Raw genomic sequence first — 20278 nt, 5'->3', positions numbered from 1 at the left:
GCCGGCTGAGACTGCTTGCGGCTTAACAGTGTGAGCTTTACTGCCCTATGTGAATGGTTCTGCATCTTTCTGGGACCTGTAACATGTCCCAGAAGGCTGCAGGGAGTAGGGGGACGTGAAATTCCACTCAGATCACCATGGCAGTAGGAGCAGGTACCTGTCGAAACCAAGTACCTAACCCCCCCGCCCAAAAAAAAAATGCACAATGTGAAGGGGGAGGAGGAGGAAGATTGGAATTTCTCCCTTTGGGTAAAGTTCCGCTTTAAGTTCTTCAGTCCACAACTTGGTTCACCGTTCATCAAAAAAACAATCTTGGCCTTATTATCACCTTTTTGATACCTTCATTCATTGGACTTTGTTTAGTATTTAAATAGATTTTGTTGAGTTTGGTATAGCATCTGTGCTTCATTTTGAGCTCCTAATGGTTGCCTGTGTCCAAGGGTTCTATTTTATTTAACTTATTTTTTTTTTTTAAAGCCAGATTTTATAATTAAGCCCAACTGAGTGCAGTTGTTAAATAAAAAAAACAAAAACAAATGACAGTTGAGCAGCTCTTGCATTTAGAAATGTATTCTCTGCAGGCTATTTTTTTTAATTATGGAATCATTTTTACAGATTCAAAAATATTTTAAAATGTTCTTTTAACGTAAAGCTGTCACTCAAGTAATATGGGGTCTGCCATTGCTGACCACCTAAAAATGGTATCATAGTTAACAGAAGCAGGGCATGAAATGTTCCTGATCTGCTTGTTTTGAATTATGGAACTTGGGCCCTATTCATATCTTGTGTAACAGGAATGAGCCTTCCTACTGCGATTTGCACGCTTTTATGTGTGTTGCTCAACTTGAGTGGGCTGCCCTATGTGCATTTGTCAGCCAAAAGAGAAGCTTTTGCTCCTTTTTGGTGACTAGCTTCACTTGTTTTTTAAAGGCAAAATCGCTTTGCGTTTGTGGTGCCATTAAGAATTATGGCATGCAAACGTGCGTTGCAAGTTCTCGCCACGATTTGGGATTGCAGGCAGAATCACTATGATTCCCCTGGCAATTCCTAATAATCAAGTGTGATTGGGGCCTTAAAGGATTGAAGAAAAAGAAAGGGATCAGTTAGGGGAACCCCTGTGTATTTCTTCAATGACAGGTTTTTAAAGCAACCCAGTCAGTTGCCAAAAAATTAAAAATGCACGTCTCTCCACTCTAGCGATAAAACTTTGGTCAGATTCTTCATCAGTCTTATTTAGAATGTTAGCTAGAGTTTCCAAAATGTGTTCTCTTTTTATCATAATTTATAAACCTTTATTTTTTAGGCCTTGCCTCCTACACAGAACCACACTAACAAGCATCAGGTATTCAACGCATCTTTACAAGATCACATGTATCCGAGCTGTTTTGGCAATTCTCCTGAATGGAGCCGGTCTAAATTTATAAGTCTTTGGGGGTCAGAAATGATGAATGACAAGAACTGGACGACTTCTTTTCTACCTGACCCTCTTGCTGGTAAGAAGTGGGAATGTGTTTTTTCGTTTAAAAATTTTTTTTTTCCCCCTCTTCAGCAATACTGACTGAAATTTAACACTATATTAGTGCTGGCTGTACATGTTATAAAGGTATTTATAGTTGGATTTAGATTAATTCTCTTAAAAATCAAAGTAACTTCACTTATGGTGGGATTTAGGTTTTTGTGTTCTCTTTTGCTACGTGCTAGTCCTTCTCCTGCATTTAATCTTCTATCTTTTTATAGTCTAACCACTAAGCAAATGTCTCTTTCGCCTATGAGTTTTTGACACCAGAATTTGGCTTTGATATATCCATTAAGTATTGTACATGTATGTACCATATGTAGCTGTTTTTGTCTTAAACTGTTTTAACAGGCCAGAACTGTTCTGTTTCTGATAAGTGAGGCTGCATTCTCTTGATGATAAATTAATGAGGAAGAGGTGTTGAGAGTACACAGCTAGGTCATATTTCTTAAGGATGATACTTCCTGGAAAAGCTGCTTCAACCACTAGCCGCTAGTTACCGGCAGTTAAATTATAATTGCTCAATGACATGACACGGGAAATGCCATCCAATTGTGGTACTGCTACCTAGTGACCCTGCAACCGGGTAAAGGACCTGATGATTCACATCATCCAGGCCGCTAATTGCAACTGTGCCACCTAAGCGGTAATGAGAACAAACATTTTATGTGTTGACAACAGTGAACATTAAATTAACCGCTTGCCAATCAGATGCCGCAGTTTCACTGTGGCAGGTTGTCTCGGCTGGGCAAATCGGCGTTACCTTACGTTGCTTTTCCTTTTGGCCACAGCGCCCGCAGCGTGTGCCCATAGCCAGTGAGAGTTCCTGACGTTCGCAATGACTGCCAGGCAGGAGACAGATCGTGTGTTTATACTATGTATGAGCACCGATCTCTCTCTCCTCCTAAACAGTCCCATCCCCCCTACAGTTAGAAACACACATAGAGAACACAGTTAACCCCTTGATCGCCCCCTAGTGTTAACCCCTCCCCTACCAGTGATATTTACACAGTAATCAGTGCATTTTTATAGCACTGAACGCTGCATAATTGTCAATGGTTTCAAAAATGTGTCAAAGGTGTCCGATGTCCGCCATAATGTCGCAGTCCCGATAAAAATCACTGATCGCCGCCATTACTAGTAAAAAAAAAATAAATAAATAAAAATGCCATAAATCTATCCCCTATTTTGTCACCAATCACTATATGCTTATTGCGATTTTTTTTTTTTTTTAACCAAAAATATGTAGAAGAACACATATCGGCCTAAACTGAGGAAAAATTAGTTTTTTTGGGGGGTTTTTTATTTTAAAAATGTGGTATGTTTATTATAGCAAAAAGTAAGGTATTTTGTCTTTTTTCAAAATTGTCGCTCTTCTTTTGTTTATAGCGCAAAAATTAAAAACCGCAGAGGCAATCAAATACCACCAAAGGAAAGCTCTATTTGTGGGAAAAAAAGGATGTCAATTTTGTTCAGGTACAGCGTCGCACGACCGCACAGTTGTCAGTTAAAGCGACGCAGTGCCATACCACAAAAAATGGCCTGGTCATTGAGCAATCAAATCTTCCGGGGCTGAAGTGGTTAACTGATGCAGAAGCATTTCAGCCAATCTAGCAGTTGACCGATACTTCTAAAGGAGCCTGAAAGTTGGGTTTTTTGTTAACCAAATAAGAGAATGCTTACAAAAATCTAATGGGCACGTTATCGATTTTTATTAACTTTTTTGTGGTAGGAATCCTGATTTTAAAACAAAATCTTGCATATTTATTAAAAAAGTATGCTTTTGCACTCTGGTAAATTCTTCATCTCAAAGCGATGGGAGGACGCATCTGAGGGTATTAGCCAAGCCTGTAGGCGGTTGGAGACTAAAGCCTAGTACACACCACTCTTTTTTTTTTTTTTTTGTTAAACCCCCCCAAAAAACTGACCGCTTCAGTCAGAGCTGCTGTACTAACAATCCATTGTTAGTACGCTGATCTCCTCTGCTGTGTTATTGGGTTCTGACTGTGAGATTGAAACCCCCCCTCCAACCCCTCCTGAACAGGCCAGTCATCGCTTTCAACCATTGGCTGAGAGCGCTGATCGGGAGCCGGTCAGCTGCTGGTTTTCCAGAATGCACGTCCGACAGAAGCCGATGTCGATCATAGCGGCTGCCATACAAACGGGCTGAATGTTGGCTGGTTTTTATTGAACCGGCCAATGTCGCCCGACATTCGGCCCATGTGTACTAGGCTTTAGGAAAACAGAACAGTGATGATACAGAGCTGGGGAGGAACAACAAAGGCTACAATTATTTAATCATGGGTGAACTTAAAGGGGTTGTAAACCCTCTATGCATTAAGGTGAAAAACCAACTGTGATGCAGCTGCCCCCCAGAGCCCCCATTTTACTTGCCAGAACCCGGTCTTTTCAGCGACGGGGACGAGCACACCAGCTCCAGCCGGTGTCTCAGGTCCCCATTGGATAGATAGCCGTTGGCTCCTGCAGTCCACCAAATCCAATGACACGGGGGGGGGGGGGGGGGGGGGGATCTGGGTCCTGCTGTGTGTGTCAATGGACGCAGCAGCAGGACTCGGGAGCGCGCCCGCACAAGTGCCCCCAGGGAAAGCGCTTCTCCGGGGCAATTCGAGAAGAGGAGCAGCCAGGAGTGCCGTGGAGGGACCCCAGAACAGGAGGATTGGGGCCACACTGTGCAAAATCCTTGCACAGAGGAGGTAAGTATGACATGTTTGTTGTTTAAACAAAAAACAAGACTATACAACCCCTTTAAAGTATAATAAAGGCAAAACTTTTTTTTTTTTTTTTTGGATAGAGGGGAAAGGGAATAAACACCTGTCAGGTTTTTATTGCGGTTTGTGCCCCCATTAAGGAGTTTCACCCTCTCTTTTTGTCCTGTTTACCATTATCATTAAAAGAAAATCCCAAATTTTGGGTTGTCCCCAGAAAAGTAATAGAGGGGAAATCTTCCAATGGGGAGACTAGTTCTGGTGACCTCCCCAAAAGATTACCTTAATTTGCAGGAATTTCCTCTCACTTCCAGGTTGGCTATGGTACAGGAAGTGAAGGGAAATCTCAGTAATGGGACAGAGATGCTGAAAAAAATTATAACCCTCCCTTACTCTATCCGAAAAAAAAAAAAGATTTGCCCATAGCTCTACTTAAATGTGGGGAAACGAGTAATTTAACTGTGAGTAAAAAAAAACACTTTTATCATTCAAGGGTTTGCAGGAAGCTTCTGGGGATGTCAAAAAGCAGTCCCAGAATATGGGTGGGAAAATAACAAAGGTCAGCTTCATGGGGGTACATGGCAGGTTCTTAAATTGGCATCTTGAAAACTGCTGAAATCGATCCAGATGTAAGAATACTCACAAGAAATGTCTGGGCAGACATCCTAACTGAGGAAGGGTGAAATCAGAAGAGTATGAAACCGAGATAATGGGAAAAAAATATTGTTATGGAATAATGCACTCTAATACAGTACATACAAGCTCAAGCCAGCAGGAGATGGGACTAAAATCTAGCATATTACAAACATTCAGACTGAGCAACATGGAAGCTAGGAGAACACGCAGACTATTTTTTTGAGGAGTAACAGAGGAGAGGAAGAAAATTGAGGTGTCCGTGCACAGGGAATTACAAGGACACACAGTTTCTGATCACAATAGGTATTTTACTTTCAGAAAATGTACTTGGCCTGAAAAGAGAAAACTAATGCAGCCACCATGACTAAAGACTATTGAGCTGCAATACATTACCTTTTTTGTTCTTGGGTTCAGATGTACGTTAATAGACAGACCTATCTTACTATGGTTCTGTGGTGTAATTTAAATGGAGACATGATGAAGTATGTAATCCTTAAACTTTGCAGGTCCACCTTCCCTGTTAACTCTCTATAGAAGAGATAAAGATGGGAAGGTTCATTAGGTCTCTGAATAAATCTCCGGATTTGGCAGTCTGGTTTGTTGCTGAGTAAAGAACCCACATGGAACAAATATGAAATACTTTAGATCAATATATAAAATATTTTGTTTTTTTAACAATTGCAGGGCTATTTCTTTTTTTCTAACTACCTTTTTTTCTGCTTTGAATCTTATAGGGGGTGATATTTTAGGACCTGCACTCCCTGAAATAAGGCCTGAAGCACTTCCTACAACATCTAGTAGTGATACGACACCGGCTCCAGATATAAAGGAGAAAAAAAACACTGCTAAGAAGAAATGTCTTTATAATTTTCAGGATGCCTTTATAGAAGCAAATAAAGTTGTCATGGCAACTTCATCTGCAACCTCCTCCGTTTCTTGCACAGCCACCACAGTCCAGTCCAGTAGCAATCAGTTCAAAGTATCATCTAAAAGGCCTTCTTCAATAGGTGAGAATGAAATATGTGTGAGTATGAGTGTGGGGGCCAATAGTATAAAAAAAACATTTTTTCTCTCGACCATTGAGGGACTTGGGAAGTCTTACACCTTTGGTTTATACTGCCCCCTACAGGAGAATTTGACACTGGTAAACAAAAGCCTGTATGTCAACCCACGATAACCCTGCCTACTACCACCCTGCACCTATTTTTTTCCAGAGTAGAGGGACATTTGTTGCATCTCAGACGCTTGAATGCAGGGTGTGATGTCCCATTCCTGCAAATTGGAATTTAGTTCCCTGCCCCTCTCTTTCTCAGATCCAACCTTCCTATTTCACCTCAGATTAGCAGATCTCCACTGAACCCTCTTGGTGTCTTCTGGACCAAGGTGTAATTGCCCTAACTCCTATGACAGAAAGGTTTCAAGGATTTTTCTTCAGCTTATTCACAGTTCCCAACCCTAAGGGCAGCATCTGTCCAGTCTTTGGTCTCAGTACTGAATGTCCTCATTTGTGCTCAGAAATTTCACATTGCATCCCCCAGGTTTGTCATTGCTTCCGGTCTGCACCTCAGGTCTACAACCACGGTGCTAGCCTCAATGTTTACTCATCTCTGCTCCTGTGGCATAACCATTGTGTGATACCTAAACGACAACCTGTGAAGGGTGCAAGTCCGCACACCAGTCAGTCAGTTGGACACCATATATTTGACTTTTCAGAAGTTACATCACTTTGATTCTGAAACTTTGGAAATTATTGCTGGAACAGACTCTGTTTGAAGTAACAAGGTTTAGTCTTGGAGCTCAGGCCAGAGTGTTTCTTCCACAAGAGAAAGCATAAACTCTGATCTCAGATGTAAGTTCTGCAGTCCAGTAGCTGTCAGACTAAATGGTTTTGCACAAGAATCTTGGACCTGATGGTGGCCTTCAAGGCAGCTCCATTTGCCTGATTTCACTCCAGGCCTCTACAATGCAATATTCTGTCATCAGACAAGTCATTCAATTCCCTGGACAGACTGATGTGTTTAGCAGTGAGGACCAAATTATCCCTGGTCTAGTGGCTCTGCAATTGGGAGAAGTCCTTCCTTTCTATCTTCTGGAAGATACCCATGTCAGATACTTGTCTTGTCGGTGCTAAAGACTTGGTCGTGGGAAGAGACTTGTCTCCAGATCAAAATCCTGGAACATCATATGGTCTGGCTGTGTCTGCAGCAGTAGGCCATCTTACTTCAGGGTCATCAGATCAGGATTTAGTTGGACTTTGCCACAGTGGTGGTGAATATTGGCCAAGAGGGGAGAACCAGAGGTCTTGCTGCAGCAAGAATGGTGGAATGAATCTTGGCCATGGTAGAATTTAAAATTCCTGCCTTGTCTGCTATGTACATCCCATTGGCACATAGACTTCCTGCGTTAGTCTCTCAGCATTATTAAAGGTCAGGTTTTCTGCCTTTTCTATCGTGTTTTGGGGACCGTTGGCCTCTTGATCCTCGATTAATATTTTTGTACTGGTAGTCTCGCCTAGGCAATTCCACCGGAAGTTTTTCCTCCTTACCTCCCAGCCCACAACCTCTTGGGACACGTCACAGGTCCCAAGAGGCTGCGGGGCCCTTCAAAAAGCGCAGTGGAAAGCTGGCTGTGAAGCTGCAAGAAGTCACAGCCGGTTTCCCATACTAGACATGCCGGGACGTAAAGACTGGTAAACATCCGTCTCGGGTAAGGACAGTGCTGGATCCCTAAACAGGTAAGTCTGCTTATATTAAAAGTCAGCAGTTACAGTATTTGCAGCTGCTGACTTGATTTTTTTCTATAGACTTAAGCACCTCTTTAAGCTATCTTTTCTGGTTTTCTGTAGGGACAAGGTGGGGGACACAGGCTTTTGTCTTGGCTAAGGTAGCTTCTACTTTTCACATTAACAAAGACTTTGTTCTTCCTTCCCTTTGTCTGGCTCCAGTTCACTAAAAGATTTCCCTCCATTGTCTGGACCACGTGTTCTTCAGAAAAAATTATTTTTCCTTTTTTGTCAACTCAGATGGTTTGTGTATATAGTACAACAGTATCTGTTAACCATCTCTAGGATCTGGTTCCAACCTTCTCTGTCAAGTAGAATTTTTTTGAATCTGTCAATGCTTCTTGTGCTTTTCAACACCAAGCATCGGTTTCCCAAAAGGCTACCAACTGGTTATCTGTTCACACATTTTCTAAGCTCTACTAGATAAACACATGGCCTCATCTGATGCCTGCTTCCTGCGTAAAGTCCTTCAGGTGCTCTTTGAGTTCCAGACAGTCCCTGTTAGGATTATTCTTCTCCTGTGATCAGTCAAACTCCAGGTGTATTGAAAAGCAGGGATGTCACACAAAAGGATGATGCTTACAGGTCAAAAGATGCGGTAAGAATCATACAAAGAGATGTACAGCCCCCCTCCTAATACCTACAATATAGCTATAACAATTCTATTGGCTGAGGTAACACAGATAGCGTGCCTGGTACAAAATGGTACTTTATTGGCTAATTAGCGTTTCCTGTACAATCTTTTTCTACCATATATGGTTAAGCCTAATCATCCTACAACTTACTATGGAGTTAGTTAAAGCAAACGATACAGCAAGTTAATACAACAACGTGCTCAGAAGTCATTTTAAAAATCAGTCTCGGGGTTTTTTTTTTTCTAATAGTAACACAATAAACATTTAAAACTTTTCCCAGTTGTCTGGGGTTTTTTTGGGCCTGTTGGCATTTGTTTGCTTTGGTGCCCACACCTCAGACTACTTGCCTCGAAGGTGCAAGGTTTCCTGTGTCCCTCAATGGACTAAAAGAATAAAAACGTATTTTTGTACTAGATTTTTTAGTCCATTGAGGGGGGACAGGTTTCATCCTGCTATGTTTATTAACATGCTGTTGGTACTGCTTTGCTTAAAAAAAAATACTGAGGCTTGCTAGTAGAGGAGGTGTTAACCTTGGGTGGCCCACAGTTTTGCTTGCTAAGGTCTAGTCGTTCTGTAGGCAACAGTATAACCCGAAGGTCAAACACCTGTGTCTCTCAATGGACTCCAAGAAAAGGATTTTATGGTGAGTACAAAAATCCTATTTGGGCTAAAGAAAAAGTGTAACTAGATCTGTGGATAAACTATAACTCTACTGGCATACCGTTTACATATGCTTCTTAGATATAGGGTCTCTGTTTCAAACCAATAAAAAAAAAATATGAATTCCAAAAACCATCTCAATAAGCTGTCGGCTAGCACATTTTGATTAGGAAATGGAGGGATACAGTAACATACCCTTTTCAGGCCATTATATATTGAACTGCATATTAGCTAATCTCCAAATACAAATATGCAAGTTCAATGTAATTGACAATATTTGGTGAATTCCACAGTTTGTTATAAACCAATATTTTGCTTCCTCAGAGCAGATTTCTGTGTGTGTTAGCGCAAGATTTAATGTGGGTTTTTTTTTCCCCCTCTTCTGATTTTAGGTGATGTATTCCACAATATAAAGGAGGACCATAGGCATCCTTCTGCACCGGTTGCACCAAGAAATAGTCCGACAAGTTTAGCAGCACTTCCTTCCCTTTCTCCTGCTACACACCCGTCTGCCTCCTCTCCGCACCTTCCCAGTATAAATCCCCAACCTTTCCCTAAGACAGCTGCCACTGCACCTGGGTTTGTCGACCCTCATCTAGGTTTCTGTCCTTCTACTGCTGCTCCTCCGACCTCAACCACAGACAGCACACTCAGTGCCCCACCCAGTGTTTGCAGGTGAGTGATATGGCAGCTGTTTTCACCTTTAAAAAAACAATAGTAGTTAAGCAGCTATATTCTAATGATTTTGTGCGTTTTCCTGTTAGTCCATACGTGTTCTGAAAAAGGGTGACCAAGCTTTTTTCTCATGGATTTTTTCCTCTCATGCAGTGGGGCTTTACCCACACTGCCTAGGTTAACTGCTTGTTTTGACCAGGCGTGCACTAAAAGGCTATACTTACTCGATCCTTTGATTCCCTGGAAAAACAACGCTCCCCCACATCCAGCGGTTGACTGTTCCTGCCGTTGGCATGTCCAAAGCCGGTCTATAGGCGTGGGGATAGGAACAGTCCATGCAAAAGACCGCGTGCAGGGGGGCAGGAGCAGCAGGGACCGGTCTTGCGCTTGGAGGATCAACGGACTAGATGAGTATATCGCTGTTCTCCTAACCTCTAGACCAGGGGTGTCAAACCGCATCAGCATTATGATTGTCCTCAAAAGGGCCGGTTGTATCTGTAAGATTAGATGTCCAGCGCATCCCCTCCTCTTAAATTAGATGTCAAGAGCCACCCCACCATCGGACGTTGAGTCCCCTACTCTCCCTAACATCACAGTGCACCCCCCTTATGCTGCTGCTGGGAAGAAGCTGGATGCATTGCTTGAAAGCAGAAAGTAGGGGTCTGGAGGAGGACCAGAGGAGGGCTGGAGCTCTCCTGCAGCTGCAGGAGAGGTGTGAGGACCACATGAAATTGCCTGGAGGGGTGGATTCAGCCTGCAGGCCTTGTATTTGACACCTGTGCTCTAGACAAAAAAGCATAAAGCATACGACCCATGTGGTGCAGGCACAGCCCCACTGCATGGGAACCTTTTTTTTCTCCCCCCCTGGAATTCTTCTTTTAATGATCATTTGTTTAGGTGAAAATGATATGTATTTAAAACATTGGACAGGTAAGGCAAGCTCTATCTTTATTTTTTTATGAAAGGTTCTGGCCTATGTTACTTTATATTGTGTTATTAGATGAATCCTTAATATAAACACAGCCATGCCATAAGCCACACCCATGTTGTGTACCAGTCATAAGGAAGGTAGAATTGGGCACCTCTGGTGCTGGTCTGAGAATGGCCATATATGCTGTCATCTGCTGATGGATAATCTGCTAGAAATGCCCTTTGCAATTGTTAAATATCATTCTCTCCATAAATTAAAACCACCTTAATTGAAAAACAACCAACTTATTGCCTTCACCGTGGTTATTTTATTACAAAGACACACTTTGAAGGGAACATTGTGGCACAATTATAGTTGCAGTCACCATGTGCGTTGACATGATTACATGTTGATGTCTTTTTATACCTAATGTATTAAAAGTGTAAATTTCAGCACTCTGCTTCTCAGTCAGTGAAAAACTACTGGAAATCCTCCCAAAACAAAAAAACAGGTCTGCTTAGATAAATGTATAATATGTTGTGATGTACTCTAAATTTCTCTGTTCAAGCATCCAAATCGTCAGTCACCAGTTATTAGCTATTTCTTCTGCCAGAGTTCTTTGTGTTTCAGAATATCCCTTGTAATTAAAGCAGCTCTTTTGGCTTTGAGCCAGTGCTTATTAGCCGCAGTTATGACAGGAATTCATAAAGGCATAACCCATTTTATATAACAATACAAAATGTTCCCCACTTTGCAATGTTTGGTCTGTAAATCCAGTCTACAGAGCTTCCATCTTGGCACAGAAATAGCAGTGAATAAACATAAAGCAATTTATATTGGTGAATGCAGAGGCAGTATGCTCGCTAATATGAGCAGTTTTGATAATAAACAAATGAAAACGTATTTGCAACAATCTCCTAAAATCCTAATAAAAGGTCTTTGCTTCACCACTGTGATATGCGAGTCCAACTCCTGAACATCAGCATTGGAACATATGTAGAAATAAAGCAAGATTTAACTTTACAAGGGGCAACATCCATTAACTATTCGAAGTGCATCCATATTTAAAGAAACATTTCTTAAGAAATTAAGTTTGGTGATTCCCACCCATTAGTATGTTTTGGTAGCTGTGCATCAATATGTAGAAAAGAGTACCTTACGGTGTCGTTTGTGTTCCAGTGACCCAGACTGTGAGGGGCATCGGTGTGAAAACAATGGTGCGTATGACCACCAGCAGTATGACGGTGAGGAGAGCCAGGATGAGGACAGCTGTTCAGAACACAGCTCCAGCACGTCCACCTCCACCAATCAGAAAGAGGGCAAATACTGTGACTGCTGCTACTGCGAGTTTTTTGGGCATGGAGGGGTGAGGAGTTTTTAAAATACATTTACACAATGCAAGAGTTTGACTTGCCTTTATTATTTTCTCTGCTCATTTTTTAAGATAACTAGGAAAATAAATAGTTTGGCATCTTACAGTGTTTTTTAATTTTTTTTAATGTAGTCTTTATTTGTAAAACAGAGAATACAGTATAGCCAACAATGCCCTACATATGAAGGTTTGCGAACAAGACAACAGAAGTGCATCGACATATAGGCTACAAAAACATAGGGTGTTAAAGGGAAGGAAAGGGAAACTAGGGAAAAAGGGAGAATGTCAAGCATCATAGCTAAGGAGGTTACCCCCTATTTGTTCCAAGAGGCAACCCTGGGCAAACATTCTAACTGTATAAAAAAACAAGACCCACACTAAGGCCCAACTTCAAAACTCCAGGGCGTCCCATCCGTAAGAGGCCGAGGGGGACCCCACCAGCTCCACCTCCGGAGGAGGGGGGCAACAAGGCCTCCATCAAACCTCCATCCAGGGGCCAAGCTGCCCTTTTTTTTTTTTCTTTACTTTGGACAGAGTAAGGCCTTCTTCATATGGCCGTTTGGCTGCAGACACTGGATTCCAGTATCAAGAATCGGTGGACTTTTGTGGATGGAATGATGGGTGCATGCGAATGGTGGTGCTGTTCTCATGTAGCCGCACACCAAGAGGTTACCTGAGGTTATATACGAATGTCTGAGCCTGGATGCTGCTGACTGCATCCAGATTTGGACCACTTGGTCTGCTCCTACATACTGTCAGTCTGTCATTAGTTTATATAAACTAAGCCAGGGGTGCCCAACCAGTTGACCGGAGGCCACATGTGGCCCACGGAGCCCTCTGATGTGGCCTGCGACCTTCCTGTTCTGGGATGGCTGGTTGGCAAGCCCAGATTGCGGGTTGCCGGTGGCCATCTCAGAGCATCAGTGTTGTGAATGAAGGCAGCGGTAGGGGACTCAAGTGGATGCGGGGCAGAGAGGCATAAGCCGCTGCTTCCTGTAAAGTGCCACCTCCTGTCACAGGCGGAATGATACCCCCTTTTCACACAATCGGTCCGACCAAATCTGACCCTCTATTCACCTCTATGGAGCGGCAGATGTAAATGGGCTTGTATCCTTTTACACTTGCCTACCTCAAATCTGAGCAGATCGGAGAGCCCATAGAGTAGAGTGGACTGTGTCCTTGTCTGCTCTGCATATGCAATGTCCTTTCATTGTGGCCCGCGACCGGTTACCAAGTCGCTTAAGTGGTCCTTGCTCTTCAAAAGGTTGGGCACCCCTGAGCTAAGCCATCGCCAGTATTCTCATACGCCTGTCTTTCCAGCCATAAGAATCTGCTAATTTATGTGCTAGAATCCAGTGTATGTGGCTAAACAGCCATATGCAGAAGGACCTATTCAGGTTTGTTTTTTTGTTTTTTGCCATCTGGGGAGATTTCCCTTCATTTTCTGGGGTCAATTCACAAAGATAAATACCACATTCATTTTTGCCTTAAGACAACACTGGTACTTATCTCAAAAGTAGTCAACACGTATTTAACAAATGTATTAAATATTTGTTTTGCAATATTTAGCACTTAATTTTAGCCTGATTGTTGACTGTTTTTTTTTTTTGTTTTTTTTTGTTTTTTTTTTGTTTTTGTTTTTTTGTTTTTTTGAAATTTTTTTTCACATGCTTACACTACACCAGAGGGAGATTGTTCACTAAAAGAATGCACATGTACATATTGAGAAACTTTAATGTGTTTTCATTCACAGAGAAATCTCCCTCTAGTGCAGTGTTACAGATCATTTACTTCTTGAGTTTAGGGAATAACATTTCCATTAAGTCACCAAGGCAACCAGAAACTGGTGTCCCCACTGGTAGATTCCCCCTCTTTTCTTGTTCTGGTGTCAACCCAAAATTTGGGATTTACTTTTACTCTCGGTGATAATGGTAAACAGGACAAATGTTGAGGGTGAACCTTCCCAGCGACTTAAACCGCAATGTGTTCTAATTTCTCTCCACTCTATCCAATATTTAAAAAAAAATGCCTTTAGTCATTTACATTTTTGTTTAGATATGCTTTAATGTTATCACAGACTGCATCCTATATGTAACTTTTTTTTTATTTTGCTCTTAGAATTAACTCTAATTCTTTACATTTAGCCACCATCAGCTCCAACTAGTAGGAACTACACAGAAATGAGGGAGAAGCTTCGGCTCAGGCTGACCAAGAGGAAAGAGGAGCAGCCCAAAAAACCCGACCAGATCTCAGAAAGGGAAACCGGTGTTGTTGATCATCGGAAAGTAGAAGACCTAGTACAGTTCATTAATAGCTCCGAGACCAAGCCAGTGAGCAGCTCACGGGCAGCTAAACGTGCAAGGCATAAGCAGAGGAAGGTGAGCATCTGTTTTATCCAGTGCACTATTACAATGTAGTCACACTTGAAAGCAGAATGGTTTTATACATAGGAAGACATTACAAGTGCATGCTGTTGTTGCTTCATGTTTTATTAGTCATGTTAGCCAATTATAATGCTACACTGTAGTCTTGCAGTACACACATCTCCAGGCATGTTGTGTATTTACATACAGACATTTAAAGTGCACATTTGTGATGTCAGCCAGACCTGTTGTGCCTGTGCTGCTGGAACCTGCCCTCCATAATGGAACTGGACTGTCCTTTCACAACCAGATCTTTCCATGTGGCAGTCAGCATGTTCCACAGCAAACAAATATATTATTTAATAAGTCCGCTACTAATACAATGCTTCATAATTTTTTTTTTATCTTTTTTATATTTTTGAATTCATTCTAATGACACAATTACCCATGTGCTACCCCATAGGAGTATGGGGCGAGCCCATCAATGAATATTATTGTTAGCCATGTGCTTGGCTCAGAGGGGACCATGCAGGGAACCTGCACCAGCACGGCTGAGGAACAGACTGACAAAGCAGAAGCTGAGCCGGACCGAGAACAACCGGAAAAGCAGCAGGTTAGAATCTTGGCCAGCAGTGTCTGGGAGCATCATTAGGTGCAAGGCACCACCAACCTCTAAACACAAAAATATTATTCATGCTAGAATATCACTAAGCTTAAATTCCACAGTTAAGCAATATATTGCAACACCAACACTTGACCCACATCTGCTGTGTTTCTGTTTCTTTTTAAAAATGAAGCTCTTATAGTAAAACATGGAGGAGAGAAGGATCTACTGAACCAGACTACCAAATGCAAGCTTTCATTTTCTAACACGAGCAGGAAAAGTGACAGTGGGAGTCTGTAATCCAGTTATTAAACTTAAAGCCGACTTATAAAGCCATCTACCCCTTGATCATCCTGCTCTTCAGATAAAGCTATAAATGGCTCTGTAATTATCCTTTAGAAAAAAAAAACATTCTCTAAGTTCCCACAACAGCTGATTGCATTGCAAGTACCTAGGCTTATGGTGCAAGTACCTAGGCTTATGGTGCAAGTACCTAGGCTTATGGTGCAAGTACCTAGGCTTATGCCATATGATCTCAGCTGAGGTAAAGAGACCAAAGTTTGGGCAGAATTCTCTCTTTGGATATCTATGTCTAAACTTCAGTCTCTGAGGCCTCCCTTAGCTGAGATCATGTGGCCAATAGGTGGCTGCTGTGGAAGCTCGGAAAAACCTTTATTTGATGGCAGATATTGCAAGGGATTTTTTTTACATTGCATTCTATTGAGGGTCAGGATGTGGTCAGTATGTAGAGGGAAAAAGTTTGCAGGGTTATTTTTTTCAAGATCGATTTCAGACCTAAAGACCCATAAAATTATAAACTGCCACCACCCTTATCAACAAAGCCTTAAAACTTACCAGCTGTTCTGGACTACCTTTAGCTGCCGACACCTAAACATACCCACTGCAGCATTGACATTTCGTTGCTGTCTGCCTCGTAATGACCAGCTAGTCATTGGCTCTGCCTAAACAAGGGTTGCTCTTTTTGACACCAACCATGTGCCCCACCATTGTCTGCATTTTATTGCCAAGCTGAAGGGAGCCCTGAGCAGCTGGATTATAGAAGGAGTGAGGTGTATGGGGATCAAGTTAGGATTATTTTAGGCTTTAGATTCACACTAATCTGAGCAACAGGTATTGGCATCCCCCTCCCTTGTTTCCTGTTGCTCAGAACATCACTACATGTAGGCTTGTCACTACCAGCTGCACCATCTTAGCAACTGGTGTTTGAACACATGTCTATATCAAATATACTGTGCTTGTTAATTAGTGCTATAGTGGTGGTGTGATGGTAAAGGATGCAGATATCATCCTAATGGATTTGTTTTTATTTTCTGTTTGCTTGTCACCTTATATCCGTACTAGGCAGCTCTATACATTAAAGCTGTTTAAGGTCAACTAATTATAGATACATTTCATATTGTAGCTTTATAAGAGAAAAATAATCTTTTAAGTGGGCTTTTCATCCGCTGTGCATCACTTGTCATCACCATGCTGTAATAACAGTTGCCGAGCTGCACAAATAATTAACTGTACTTATTTAAATATTTATATAGGGAAGAAATATTAAAACTGAGCTAAACTTACCTTTTTTTTTTTTCTCTGTCCCACCCTGGTGCTGGCATCTTTTGCTAGGTGCCGGTCTTCAGTCGTCTTCATTGGCACAGCCCGGGATGACGTCACTCATGTGCAGGAATCGGTCAACCTGGCACACAGGGACCTTGCCAGCGATTTAAGCGTAGTTGCCCATGCACAGCTCGGTTTACATGCTGGTGACGACAGCAAGCAGGCAGGTAGGTGTATTTTATTACAGAAGAGATGTTGCATGTCTCTTCTGTAGCAAAAAGCCTGCCTGCCTGCTAGAGCTGCACGATTAATCGTTAAGAATTGTTATCGCGATTTTTTCCCCCCTTGCGATCTTGACATATTGAGTATTTCCCGATTCTTTCTATGCAGAGAATTCTCTCTGCTCTGCTGAAGCCCACAGCCAAAAAAAAAAAATGGGCAGTCTGCCAAGAATCACAACATTCTTTAGCAGTGGAACTTAAGTATAAACAGTGTAAGGATTTGTCCTTTAGATCAAAGGAATACACTTTGGTGTGTAAATGAGGGAAGTTTAACCACTTAAACACTAATTTTTTTTTTTACATTTGTTGGTTTCAAGTTAAAATCTTTTTTTTTTTGCTAGAAAATTACTTAGAACCCCCAAACATTATATATATACATATATATATTTTTTAGTAGAGACCCCAGAGAATAAAATGGTGGTTGTTGCAATATTTTATGTCATACTGTATTTGTGCAGCGGTCGTTCAAATGCAATTTTTTTGGAAAAAATTACACTTTAATTAAAAAAAAAAAACTAACCAGTAAAGTTAGCCCAATTTGTTTTGTATAATGTGAAACGGTTTATGCCATGAGAATCGTGATCTTTTTATTCTAAGCAAAAAAATCACGATCCTCATTTTGGCCAGAATTGTGCAGCTCTACTGACCGCATTTTGTGACAGTGAAACTTTAGTTCCACTTTAAGCTATCTAATTTTCAAACCATACTTCCCAGAGCCACTTCTGTGTGTGTCTATTCATACACGGAGCATAGCCCAGCCCCTGCTCTCTCCTTATTGGTTGACTGGCGCTGATTGACAGTAGCAGGAGCCAATAGCTCTCACTGTTGTCTCGGCCAATGAGGAGTAAGACCTGGGGGAGCACTGCTCTCATGCACATCGCTGGGTCGAGATGGGGCTCAGGTAGATAGGAGAGGGTGCTGAGGGGGGGGGCTGCTGCACACAGAAGATGTTATCTCTTCACACATAGAATGCATTAAGATAAAAAAAAAAAACCTAGAGCCTTTACGACCACTTTAAATCCATTGCAACAATATTGTTAGTGTGTGAAGATTTAGAATGGTCTTAGATGTATTTTTTTTCTTCAGATATGTTGTCCCTTTTATCATTCTTTGGTTAACTCAAATTTATCCCCACCCCCGTCTCTTGCTATATTCTGATTGCAAGGGGGTTTTTTTTGGTTGTTTTTTTTAGTTTGTATGTACAGGCTAAAGTAGTGATATGGAGGTGATCAGGAGGGAACCATTGAGAACTGTGGGGTGCCAAGGAGATTGACACTTTACAAGTGTCAGTTTTAGGGCAGTCTTCAGCAGAAGTCTAATGGTAATACTGGCAGATAAATAGGCCCATAGCTGAATGTTAAAATTGCTCTGTTCCATAAGGAGTATACAAGTGCTGGATCGTAGGTGGTTATGTTACAGTGTTCCTGTAACTCAAGAAGGCAGGAGCTGCCAGATTGATTTTGTGTAGTACATTCATATTATTTTTTTAACCTGACCTTGCAGTTTGCCTTATGTTGAAGACAGATTTGCCATGTGGCTAATCCCATTAATCTCTCCCTAGAAGTCCATAATATATTGAGAGACAAATGTCTTTCATTTTGTCTCTCTGCTGGAGAGTAATATGAAAAGCCCCAAGTGATTCAGTTTTGCTGTGCTCACCCAAAAGTTGTCATTTATTGGTACACATATCCTTTAAATGTTTCCTGCTCAAACCTTTAAAGAGGCTCTGTACTTCAAATAAATATAAAGTCCCCAGCTGCTACTGACATTGGCAGTGAATACATAACCATATTTGCTTTGCCCTTAATAGGGTTTATAGTAGTTTGTTCGTAAACCTTTCACATGTAAGGGTGCATTCACATCTGCGAATGCATCCAACACCATTTACATGCAAGAACCTAAGTTGGGGTTCCCGCCAATTAGCTGCGGGAGGCAGCCCCATTGAAAGCAGTAAGAGGCTGCTGGCTCCCACAGCTAATCGCAGGCACTAGCATGTAATCGCTCGTGCAGTGATCACTTGTGAGTGATCGACCTTGGATGCAGTCTGTCTGCATCCAGGGCCCATCACTCGCATGTGATCACTGCATGAGCATTTAGCTGTGGGAGCCGGCAGTCTCCCCTTGATTTCAGTGGGACTGCTTGCTGAAGCTTACTACCCAGAGCCCCCGCTGGGGTTTTTGTTTGCTTTAAGCATTATGGATCGGTCTTGTCAGGATTTTGAAGGGGTTGATTGCTCCAAGTAACTTCTCATGGCTGACTGCATTTTTTTTAATCAAATAGCCATGGATCTTACATCTGCGTGGTAGAATTTTTTTTAACAGTAACATTACAAGCCCCTCAGTTGTCTGTGACCACTGTAGGGAATCAGGTTAAGTGAAAATACCAGTAAACATGTTGATCTTTTTGATTCCAGTTGTGAGATACAACACTATGAAAGTTGCTCTTTGTGAAAAAAAAAAAAAAAAGTTCCCAGCGATGGACAGCAGGCTGCGAGATTGAGTGACTTGGCATTATGAATAAGGAACATCTTGGAACCCAGAGATTACAGAATCTGGGATGCAATCCTACAATTACTAGGACAGAGCATTTCATGCCACAACACCGCATTTATTAAGAATTTCTTTCTCTCTCTTTCTCTTTCATTGTTTGTGGTCATTGTGAGCCACCATTAGGCCTGAATCATGCTTGCAGTAATGATTTCAAGAGTATTTGCAAGGACCTAGAGCAGTGTGCAGGGTAACATATATCAGCTGAAAAATTCACTTCGCAGTGCCTTGTTTAAAGCCAAGCCCCAAATTTGCTGCTTTTTTTTTTTTTTTTTGATAGGTACCTTTAGCTAAAGCCACAAGTTATGTTTTATTGCCTCCTATGTCCTCATTCAGGCGTTTTCCTCTTTACTTCCTGCCCAGATGTCACAGAAACATGAGGTGATAACGGAAAATTGAATACTTACCTTTCTGTAATTTTCCTTTCCTGGTGCCTACCCATGGCAGCAAACCAATGGTTGGTTGCTCCGCCCCCGACCAACCCACAGGACCACTTTAACTCTATAAATAAGAGTTGTTCCTCCCCACCGGCATTCTTGTAACTAGATCTCAGAAACTTAAGGATTATTGAAGGGAGGGTGTATGCTGCCATGGGTAGGCACCAGGAAAGGAAAATTACGGAAAGGTAAGTATTCAATTTTCCGTTTTCCTGGTGCCTCCATGGCAGCATACCAATGGTAAATAACTCGCTTACAGGGAGGGTACTGCAATAAGAAATTTAATGAAAAACTGCAGCCTTGATATCTGTAAGGTTCTTTCCCCAAATTCCCAGGAAGTAAGAACCGCTGGGTCTACACTATAGTGAGACATGAAAGTGTTGAATGACAACCAACTAGCTGCTTGGCAAATTGTCTCAGGGGAGACCCGCGCCAATGCTGCCCAAGAGGAGGCCATTCCCCGAGTGGAATGCGCGTTGACCGCATCTGGGACTGTTAGACCACTAGCCCGATAGGCCCTTTGGATTAATTTTACGATCCAGCTTGCCAAGGTCGTCTTGGATGCTGCCATT

The 20278-nt window shown here is 41.9% G+C and overlaps 1 protein-coding gene across 5 annotated transcripts in view; it reads left to right on the top strand.

Annotated features, from left to right (window-relative positions):
- Positions 1–20278, top strand: part of FAM193A (family with sequence similarity 193 member A) — a 219418-nt gene that overhangs the window by 183613 nt on the left and 15527 nt on the right. For 3 of the 5 annotated variants that reach the window (XM_073610901.1, XM_073610905.1, XM_073610902.1), the window contains 6 exons: positions 1304–1493; positions 5613–5885; positions 9348–9630; positions 11720–11906; positions 14057–14290; positions 14739–14888. In XM_073610901.1, the coding sequence (XP_073467002.1) occupies positions 1304–1493; positions 5613–5885; positions 9348–9630; positions 11720–11906; positions 14057–14290; positions 14739–14888 (1317 nt within the window). The remainder of the gene's footprint in view (positions 1–1303; positions 1494–5612; positions 5886–9347; positions 9631–11719; positions 11907–14056; positions 14291–14738; positions 14889–20278) is intronic. The other 2 variants (XM_073610904.1, XM_073610903.1) reach the window with 1 other exon arrangement.

Source organism: Aquarana catesbeiana, linkage group LG01 (genome assembly GCF_042186555.1).
Source record: "Aquarana catesbeiana isolate 2022-GZ linkage group LG01, ASM4218655v1, whole genome shotgun sequence".
Taxonomy (NCBI): Eukaryota; Metazoa; Chordata; class Amphibia; order Anura; family Ranidae; genus Aquarana; species Aquarana catesbeiana.
This window is presented reverse-complemented; position numbering and strand designations above follow the sequence as displayed.